The 11,015-nt window shown below is 47.0% G+C and overlaps 1 protein-coding gene across 1 annotated transcript; it reads left to right on the top strand.

Moving 5' to 3' along the window:
• The first annotated feature begins 6,192 nt into the window (after positions 1-6,192).
• LOC125511453 (protein FIZZY-RELATED 2) lies at positions 6,193-10,324 on the top strand. Its single transcript, XM_048676834.2, has 10 exons — positions 6,193-6,894; positions 7,068-7,190; positions 7,271-7,375; positions 7,915-8,094; positions 8,249-8,311; positions 8,417-8,611; positions 9,166-9,267; positions 9,355-9,417; positions 9,552-9,620; positions 9,719-10,324. Exons 1-10 carry the CDS (start codon positions 6,316-6,318, stop codon positions 9,776-9,778), a joined length of 1,539 nt encoding a protein of 512 aa, XP_048532791.2. The 5' UTR covers positions 6,193-6,315; the 3' UTR covers positions 9,779-10,324.
• Positions 10,325-11,015: the final 691 nt, after the last annotated feature.

The raw sequence follows: 11,015 nt of genomic DNA, 5'->3' as shown, positions 1-11,015 counted from the left end.
GAATTTCTGTCCCTCTGATGCACCTGCTGCCCAGTGTCCTACGATGATATTTTACATCTCTAGTATGGTACAGTAGTATATGCAGCACTTAGACATTACAGATAACTATTCATGTTAGTAGACGTGCAATGTCATGTCAACACGGAGTAGATAATAACAGCTTTAATCAGGGTTGGGGGTGGTTATGCCATCTTTATCAGATTCCTGGCTGTCACTTTGTTCTCAGTTTCCTGGTCCGTCCATCATGAAGCCACAATGCATTAGAATGAGTATGTTCGTTGCTCCAGTCCAGCCCATCCTTTGTAGTAAAGCTAACGTGTGATTTAACATCTATCTATCTTTTTCCTTTTTGCGGAATTAGCATCTATCCATCTGACCGCGCGGCTTAAGCATCTAGCTTTAGCCTACGTTTGGTACTGCAAGTGACATTGGTCTGAGGTACATTTTCTTTCTTTCTTTCTTGAGCTTATAATAACATTACTATTATCGATGACCTAAACATACGTGTTGATCAAAATTGTATTCATGTCCGCGAATGCAGCTGAAGAGTAGTCTCGGGTGTGTCTTTTTTCCGAATCGGGGGTATAATCTTATCCTCATACATTAATATTTAAGGGGGAAAAGAGAGTTGAGGTTACAATATGACACAAGAAGCGAATAGAAAAAAAGAACTACTCTCCCGACATGAGTTAACCCGAACGCTTTGCGCCCGCAATGACCCAAAGTCTTGCTTCTTTTTTAATCTCCTCCATTAGAATTGTCGAAGGGGCAGATTTGTGTCTGAAGATCCTTTGTGTTCATCTCATCCCAAATGGTCCAACACATGAGCATGGTGATAGATGCCATTACACTCCTATTGGGAGCGCTGCTATCGGTCACTTTGCCCACCAATCTTTTGAGGACCTCTACATAGCCCAAACTCCGGTGTCAAGGTGCATGAGTTGGAGCCAATCTTTAACCATATCCCAAAGCCTCAAGGTGTAGCAGCATTTGTAGAGCAACTGGAAGGAAGTTTCCCGCTCTCTTTGGAATAAAGGGCAAAGGTCACAATTTGGCCAACCACGCTTGGCTAGCCTATCCGTTGCCTTCCTTGGATAACAAATCCAATTTAGAAGGAACTTCCTCCCTGTGTTGAGAAAACTTTTCTTCTTCCAATTCTTCTTTTCTTCATTCAACTCAGTTCAAAAAAGATGCGTCAAAATACTTCAATTGGTACGCGCAAGAAATAGGCCAATTCGGCAGGCTAACCACGCACATAATTTGGCCTGGGGGGGGGGGGGGGGGGAGGCTCCCAAACCGTGTTGTTCATGATGGCGCGGATTGTCCCCAAGAATTGGGCCTTGTACCCAAAGGCTGCTGAGTAGTGCCCGCTTGTCATGTGCTTCCAAGAGGTGTCAACATCAGTGTCCTCGAGGAGATGGATGTCACAGAGCTCCAACCAAAGGGAGATGCATTCGCGAATGTGATCCTTGGAAAAGGTGTTGGGAATTTTAATCTTTAGAATCCGAGGATTGTCCTTCACTGCATCCTTGACCTTCCAATCTTTCTAGATGAGCATTCATAGATGAGTAGGGCAATCTCCTTGGGCTTTCTTGCCATTTAACCACGACGACTCCCAAAAAGGGGTGCGGGCTCCATTACCCATTGAGATGGTGGTGGAGGCTAGAAGAAATCCTTGCCCGTCATCGCATGGGCTCCCCAAACTCACCCAAAGTTCGGAAGACTCCTTCCACTCAAATCACAACCACTGCATCTCTGAGTGCCCCGAGCGATTTTTTTGAGGTTGAGTGCACCGAGCCCCCCGAGGTCCTTAGGTCGACACACCGAGTTCCAGTTAACTTTGCACTTATTAGCGCCCGTCATAAGGCCCGCTCAAGCTTGTTTGCATGGTGTAGCATGCCCGGTGGCACAATGTGTGTGTCTCTGTGTGTGTGTGTGTGGGAGGGGGGGGGGGGTATATCACTTGCGAGGTGAGGAGGGACATCGGACATGAGAACGGTCGCTCGGCCAATGGTGGAGATATTTCTTCTGTCCCAAACAACGACCTTGGAGGCAATGTTGTCTTCAAGATATTGGAACCCTTTTGAGTTGCCAAACCGAAAAGCGGTAGCCCCAAGTACTTGATTGAGAAGGCCGCTCTAGCTGCCGGCAGACTAGGAAGAGTTGTCTCAAGGTTTAGATGGTCACACCGGATTAGAACAAGCACACTCTCTTGAAAATTTGTGGCCAACCCCGTTACGTCCCCAAAGTTGCTCAAAATGCTCGCAAAAATGTCAATGTCCCTCTTGAAAGGAGCCATAAAGATCGATGTGTCATCTGCATAAAGGTAAGCGCGGAACACGACCCTTCGACCCCGAATCTTGTGTAGAAGATCATGCTGAGTGGCCGGCTCAAGAACTATTTGCAAGGGGTCAATTGCAAATGACGAATATGAGCGGGAGGGGATCCCCATGGCGGAGGCCCCTATCATGCATGATAGGCAGGTCAGCCACTCTGCTGAGAAGAATCTGAACGTGGACATGTGGAGCAAGACGGCAATCCAATCCCTAAATTTAGCTGGGAAGCCGCGATGTAGGAGAAGATCGAGCAAGTACTACTCTCACTTAACCGAGCCAAAAACCTTTCAAATGTCGAGCTTGAGGAGGGGATGAGTTTTTTGATTTGTTACTGTTTAAATGCTACTAGAGTGAAGGTCGATCGAGAACAAACAAAGTGCAAATAGCAATGCTGTCTCATCTCACTGAAAATGGTTGCCATCATCCTCGCCGGTGCATTCATTCACTTCACACAAGGCCACGTGGGCGGAGCAAGCCAGCTACCCGCAACTGACGTTGATTTACTTTTCAGGTTATTAGGAATGATGGCGGTCTCTCTTCTTGTTAAAGGAGGAGTTTACCATCTTTTGTCTCTGCTTGCTTTCAAGGTCAGAGCTGCTGCGGCGGGCACTGCTGGCCAGTGACCCTTGCCGGCGGTGTCATCGTGTCCGATCCAGATCTCCGTACCTCAACCCACACTGCACGCAAGACAAGTTGACGAGGCCTGGATGGACGCATGCATGCATGCGACATGATCGACCCCCCGTCGCCACGCCACGTTCGCCGGGCCTTCCACGCGATTCCACTCATCATGATTCGATCCATCTCCACGGCGGCTGTTTTCGGTCGATCTAGATCGGGAGGAGGAGTCTTGATCCAAAACAGCAACAAAAGGAAAAGATCGGGAGAAGAAGCAGGAATCGGATCGTTTCGTCCCCCCCGAACATCGCGCTGCAGCACGCGTCCCAACATGCATAGGATGGGATGGGATGGGAGCCAACATCCCCTGATCGGCCGGGACAGGGCACATGCAGGCCGGACTACGTGGGCTCATAGTCACCGGATAGATACGGGTTTCGTTGGTCGTCGATCAGGTAAGGTACATGCAAGCACCCATCGAATAATAATAATATAATGCGGTAACGAATATTTACGGGTTTCACTTATTGATCTGATCAACATGGGTGAAGAGCGTGCAGAGTTTCTGTTCATGCCTCGTGATTAAAATTAGGGTACCACCGACACAACCGGGACGAAATCACTATTCTGACCCTTTAGACAAACTTTGTCACAAAATGAACTCGACGTCAAAGTATTTCACGATCTGACCCTTTTAGCAACGCCATAGCCCGCGGCGTTTCTGTCCAATATAGAAACGCCGGTAGCTAGCGTGTCTGATCAAAGAAGAAACGCCGAGGTAGCTAGCGTTGCGGACCAGATAAGAAACACCGAAGGCGCTGGCATTGCAGCCCATCATGGAAACGCCAATGACCATGACGTTGCTGCCCTCTTTGGTCATTATTAATTAGGTTGTTCATCCAGGTTCCACATGCACATGAAAAAGACAGCAACGCCATGGTTCTTTGGCGTTTTTATGATGGCCAGAAACGCTAGCGCCTTCGGCGTTTCTTACCTGGTCCGCAACGCTACCTATCTCGGTGTTTCTTTTTTATCAGAAACGCTAGCTATCTCGGCGTTTCTTCTTTGAGCAGAAACGCCGCGGACTATGGCGTTGCTAAAAGAGTCAGATCGTGAAATACTTTCACGTCGAGTTCATTTTTTTTTTTGAGAAACACGTCGAGTTTATTTTATGACAAAGTTTGTTTAAAGGGTCAGAATAGTGATTTCGTCCGACACAACCGTGGAGTGTACCAGTAGTCCGGATCCCCACCAATGAATCCAGCTCGGACTCATCACGTCTCGGGTCCCGGCCAACGCCAATGCGAGGCCTGTTTTTTTTATGCTAAATATAGAAGGCCTACTTTGCTATGATTCTACGGCACACGTATCACGTACGTATGCCCCGGACCTGCACCGGGCGTGTGTGATCCCAGTATTTGGGCTTCATCCCCATTCCCAAGAAGGTAAAAGTGCCACTGTAGGCTGAATGTCAACGCTATAGTCTGATTATCACGTGACACATGTGGTAAACAATCCAAACTACTTATGAACAAACGCTATAGTCTGGTCATGCCGTTCGCAATCACCGGGGAGGAAATCGCATCGTGTTTCGTCGGCAACGCACCTGAACCTGAACCCGAGCTGACTGTGCTCGGCGTCAGCGTGTCGTTGGGCCGCCTGAACCTAATGTCCAACATAAATGTGCCCTGTCGTCAGATGATCGTGCTCCAGTTGGCGCCACCGGCAGCTCACGGTGTCATCATCAAAGAACAAAGCTTCCGTTTCGAGAAATAAGAAAAAAGAACAAGAGCTTCAGAGCCAAAATTTGCATGCATCGACAGTAATTATGAGGGTGTAAAAACATCTCATTCATCACATACGGGGTCGAATGATTTAACATTTTGCGCCTCGGATTATTATTAGTATCAACTAACAATAGAGTGTCGGGATCCACACTGTACCGCTGAAACCAAATCGAACAAAGGAACCGTGCGAAGGAAGCCAGATGCAGATCTCTCCCTCCATCTTTTAACCGTCACCACGCTGCTACGGCAGCACGAGCAATTAAGTGCGTGCAGGACACGCCGCGTTGTCACGCCATGGCATGTTCCCCTGGTAGCTAGCTCTGTGAACCGCTCGATTGACTGAACGGACGAATGATGAGGAGCTAATTTTGGAACGGATCCAGATCGGACGGCAGGATCGCCCATCCTCACGCTACGCACCCCGAGCCTGCTGCCCCAACATGGAGCGGAGCGACGGACATCATCGTGTAGCAGCATGGACGAATGGGCGTGCCTGTACGTACGTATAATGTACTCCTTCCGTTCAGAAATACTTGTCCTAGAAATGGTTGTATCTACACTTGTTTTAGATACAACCATTTCTAAGACAAGTATTTCCGAACGGTGGGAGTACTGTACTAGCCTCCACGCATTCAGATCTTGTATATACTCCCTCTGTTCCCAAATATAAGTCTTTTTTAGAGATTCCAACAAATGACTATATACGGAGCAAAATGAATGAATCTATATTTCAAAATATGTTTACATACATCAATATGTTGTAGTCCATTTGAAATGTCTAAAAAGACTTATATTTAGAAACGAAAGGAGTACTTTGTAGAATCTCCAATCGTTTAGATAATAATAGCAATACTATTACAATAATAGTACGCTGGAGACGCGAACCAATGTATGGTTGGATGGTTATAGAGACGTAAATTTCAAGATGATATGTCGGCTGAGTCTTTCAGATGTGTTCATAGGAGTAAGATATGCGTGTATGCGTTCATAAGGATGAGTGTATGCGCGTGTATATAAACGCTTGTGTCTGTACTGATGCTAAAAAAAAATACATCAGAGACAAAAAAAACACAGCGTCGGTTGGGTTTGCCCTTTTTCGACCGGAACAAGGCGTCGTATTTGCGCCACTTGGCTCCACGCCGTTTCCCACCCGGACCGGACCGGGCGGTTTTTCTTTCTGCCAAAAAAGAGCCGCCACCAAACCAAACAAAAAACGTTTTTTCCCAGGAGAAAAGAACAAAAACGGTGCTCCTCAAAAAAAAAGAAAGAACAAAAACGGTTGTGATATGATGATATCTGCCCGTCTACTATAGAACAAAATTTGCCGGGTGGTGGCCCACGGCGCAGCGACCGTAGCAGTACGAAACCGAGTAAACAACGCCAGCCAGCCAGCCAGAGTAATAAATAAATAAATAAATAAAGCAGCCCAAAAATAGCACCCCGTGAGCGTGAGAGAGGCAGGAGGAGAGAGAAAGCGCGCGAGCGAGAGGAACGACGCCATCAACAGCAACCCCAACCCCAAGCGGCGCGAGAACCCACCCCCATCCTCCCCCCGATCCCCAATTCGCCTCACCATGGACCACCACCACCAGCAGGGGCAGCCGCCGTCGCCGGCGGACGCCAACTCGAAGCCGCCGACGCCGTCGAGCACGCCCGCCTCGCGCCACGGCTCTGGCTCGGCGCCCTCCTGGCCGCCCTCCTCCACCGAGGGCGCCCCGGCGCGCGGGCCGGCGTCCTCCTCCGCCTCGTCCGCGGCACCCGCCACGCCGGCCTCCCGCACCGTCTACAGCGACCGCTTCATCCCCAGCCGCACCGGATCCAACCTCGCGCTCTTCGACCTCGCCCCGGCCCCCTCCTCCTCCGCCTCCGGATCTGCCGCTCCCCCCTCACCCTACTGCGCGCTCCTCCGCGCGGCGCTCTTCGGGCCCGACACGCCCGACCGCCTCGCCTCCTCCGCCGGGGCCTCCTCCTCCTCCGCGGCCTCCCCCGTCGGCTCCCCCGCCGGCGGCAACATATTCCGCTTCAAGGCCGAGGTGCCGAGGAACGCCAAGCGGGCGCTCTTCGCCGGCGGGGACGACCAGGACCTGCTCTTCCCCGGCATCTTCACCGCCAAGGGCTCCGGCCCCAGGAAGATCCCCAGGTCGCCCTACAAGGTTGGTCGATTACTTCCGATTTCATGGTTTCTTCTTGATTTGCTTTCTTGGTGTGGGGAATTCCTCTTTATCTTCTTCTTTCGTCGCCAAAGATTCCATCTTTCCTCATGATTTTCCTGTACAAAGAGAGAATCTCACGGGAATGTGATTCTCCTGCCTGCTGCTTCTGCCAGGTGCTGGATGCGCCCGCATTGCAGGACGACTTCTACCTCAACCTCGTGGATTGGTCTTCGCACAATGTCCTCTCGGTCGGATTGGGGAATTGCGTCTACCTGTGGAATGCATGCAGCAGCAAGGTATCAATGTCATCCTCGCACGATTTCTTTTCTGAGAATTGAAGAGAGAGATCCTAATAAACAAGTTTATCACTCCGCAGGTCACCAAGCTCTGCGATTTGGGGGCGGACGACACCGTTTGTTCCGTGAGTTGGGCGCAGCGTGGCACCCACCTGGCTGTAGGGACTAACCAAGGCACCGTCCAGGTTTTCATCTTGCTCCCATCTGAAATTGATCAAATGACATGTTCAGGATCTGTCAAAGTTTAGGATGACACTTTAATTTACTTTTGCCGAAAGCTTCAATTCAGACACAAAATAATACAGTAGTAAGCCTTGCATTGTGGAAACGACATCAAAGTAAGATTGTGAGAGTTTCAGAATTTTGCAATACTACCACAGCTCACCAGCAGGCCTTGCATTGTGGTACTTTCATCAGGGGTTACTTAGTTGATGATACTATTTCTTCCTGGTTATACCCATTTCTTCTAAAAAAAATCATGACCAATGCGTCAAGTCAGTGCTGCGCACATACCACCAATGGATGAGGGAAACGATAAAGTTTTGTAAATAACCTGAACTAATGTAAACATCATCTTTATCGATGTGTACTTTTAGCCCATAGTATTTCGGTTGGTAAAACTTAGTAATCCTGTTGATGTTTGGTATTGGTATAACAATTTGACATTCCAAGGGTGTCTAAATTCTGAATTCCTGATTATCATCTTCGATGTTATCTTATTTAGATATGGGATGCAACACGCTGTAAAAGAATGAGAACCATGGAAAGCCATCGCATGCGAGTAGGTGCTCTTGCATGGAACTCTTCATTGCTTTCTTCTGGCAGTCGTGACAAGAACATCCTTCATCATGATCTCCGTGCTCCGGAGGACTATGTTAGCAAACTCACCGGGCATAAATCTGAGGTAATATTCCCCTGACTATTCATATAATATGGCATGTTATGTACATCATTACAATCTTTTACTAGTCTGTCCAACGTTTGGATCACCATATTGGCCCTCCATTTTGCAATTCCAAATAATTTATAATTTACTTACGAATTTCTGAACTTCTCAGGTCTGTGGGCTCAAGTGGTCTTATGATAACCGTCAGCTTGCATCTGGTGGAAACGACAACAAAGTAAGATTCATATCCATAAGTTTCCATCACAGTAAAGTGCATGGCATATGATGTTCAGGATCTGGTCTTCTTTTGCTCATGCTATTTTTTTCTTTCTTTTACCAGCTTTTTGTTTGGAATCAACATTCAGTACAGCCAGTGCTGAAGTATACTGAGCACACAGCAGCTGTGAAAGCTATTGCCTGGTCACCTCATCTACACGGCCTTCTTGCATCTGGTGGTGGAACTGCAGATAGGTGCATAAGATTTTGGAATACGACCACAAATACACACTTGAGTTCCATGGATACAGGGAGTCAGGTAATAATCTAGCTATCTAGTTTATCTATCAGCTACATGCAGCCCTTGTTTGTGTTTTTGAATTAAATTGATTTCTTATTTGCACTTCCAAATTTCAAGTATAATCATATCTACTCTTAAGCCGGATAACTCTCAGAACCTTTTAGCACCGTTACTGACTGAATACTTCAGTCATACCAATTCACTAGTTTTCCTGCAAAAATCAGAAAAGATCAAGACTGGCTGAGCTCTGTTGTACAAAAACTGAAGTTTTGGATCACCTATACAGCTCTAATATAATGCAACCGAAGTCCTTATAGTCCCATCCTTCTAGAAAGCACCAAATTTATATCAAAATGGCATCATGGATTCCTTTTGGAAACAGTCTATGGACATTTTAATTGCTATGTTTTTGTAGCTGTAGATAAATTGATTCTTGTAGTTGTCATGTTAGAGACCTGCACAGATATCATGTGTTCTGAAGGCATGGGATTGCTTATGTAGAATTGTGGAAGGGGTAGATTTAAAAACATGCTGCTCTTCACATGTACTGATTATGCTAAATGTCTTAACAGGTCTGTAATCTTGTGTGGTCAAAGAATGTGAATGAGCTTGTTAGCACACACGGATACTCCCAGAATCAGATAATAGTGTGGCGGTATCCAACGATGTCAAAGGTATGCCACAAGCTTACACTGTAGCTCATTTATACCATACTGTCTCTCGTTTGTTATTAATTGTGTCCATTCTCTCTATTTGTATAGCTTGCCACGTTGACAGGACATACATTCAGAGTATTATATTTAGCCATCTCCCCTGATGGACAGGTGAAATACTCCCTCTTTGATCCCTATATATGCTATGGACCTGACATTTTGTTTTAGTTCTGTTCTTCTGTTAGAGGTGTCTAGTGTAATTTGTTCTCACTGTTCTTTTTTCTTGTCAATATCGACATCAACAGACAATTGTTACTGGTGCTGGTGACGAGACGCTCCGGTTTTGGAACGTGTTTCCGTCTCCCAAGTCCCAGGTACTTGCTTGATGTTTGAAAATATGGTTTTCCTGTCTATATAACTCCACTTCAGGCGGCGTTCCTCTAACTGCTTTCCTTTTTCCTATTATATACAGAGTTCTGACAGCTTAAGTAGCATTGGAGCGACATCATTTGTTAGGAGCTACATCCGGTGACTCGACGAAATGTAGTTTCGTCGAGCTTGTAAGTTATTGCGGCAAGTGCTGATCGTCATCAGCACCATTCAATTCCCACACGACCTCCTTCTGTCCATCTGCCGCCGAAGCCAGCACCATTTTAGAGATTGCACGGCAGGGGATGATTGACTGGCTGGCTTGCGCGGATCCGATCCCCTCTCCCGGGCTGGAAGCGGCGCATATCTATTGTTGTAGGAGCGAAGGCGGGAGATGTTCATGTCAGAGAAGCATGGGCTATACAGCCAGCCACACTCCCTCCTCCAGTTTATGTTCCCCATTGGAACTGCCCTGCGAACCAAACTGTTCCTTAACATTTACTCACTCATGAAGCCCTTTTGATTTCATTCGTTATGTTGTTTAGCGGGAAATTCCTCTTGTTTTAGCAACTGAGAAATCTGTTGGCGTGTCGATTATGCGCTTGACTGATGATATGCAAGCTGTAGCTCTATTCAGAACATCATGAAATTCAGAACTGGACCTCGCTGGCCTGTGTCAAGGCCTGTGGAGGAATTCAGAATTTGGCCATGTCCTCTGATGGATGCAGTGGGTTAAAATTATCTGTCTGGGTGAAAATCCACATGTTGATCATCCGATTTTTTCAAGTACAGCCTAGCGGTGGCAGTCACTGTTGTGTCCGTGAATGTGAGAGTGATTGGTTTTGGTTGGACGTCGCGATCGGACAGTGCATGACAGCCTCTCGCTCTTGAATGAAGAGGCAAATAAAAGATGGGGTTATCCGGTTAGCAGCAGCTAAGGTCCCCTCCCCTGCCCGTCAAAAAAAAAAAACACACCAGTACCTATCTATTCTGAGGTTCTCCACCTGGTGTAGTCGCAAGTTGGAGCACATCAGCACAGTGCACAACTAAGAGCATAAGATGTAAATTTGGAGATGTAAAACAGAAATATGTAAAAAATTACATCTTCAAAAAATGCCTTCTGCATATAAAAAGGGGGCAAACTCCAATAGATGATGCAAAATGGAGATGTACAAGAGCAACTTTAATAGAAGATGCAAACTAGAGATGTAAAACCAGTCGCGGCTGCGCGGATGTTGTTCAGCTGCTGTACACCCGTACAAATTGAAATAAAACACAACTTAAAAGTTCCGCATGTCAACAATATCAGATTATTATATAATTCATCAAATCCACAAGATCAACTGCAACACACATATAACATAGTTGTATATGCGGCAATTTGCTTCAAAGGTCACCGG

Source organism: Triticum urartu, chromosome 5A (assembly GCF_056163025.1).
Source record: "Triticum urartu cultivar PI428250 chromosome 5A, HENAU_Tu73, whole genome shotgun sequence".
Lineage (NCBI taxonomy): Eukaryota > Viridiplantae > Streptophyta > Magnoliopsida > Poales > Poaceae > Triticum > Triticum urartu.
The sequence above is the reverse complement of the archived record's forward strand: the minus strand, read 5'-3'. Positions and strand labels throughout refer to the sequence as shown.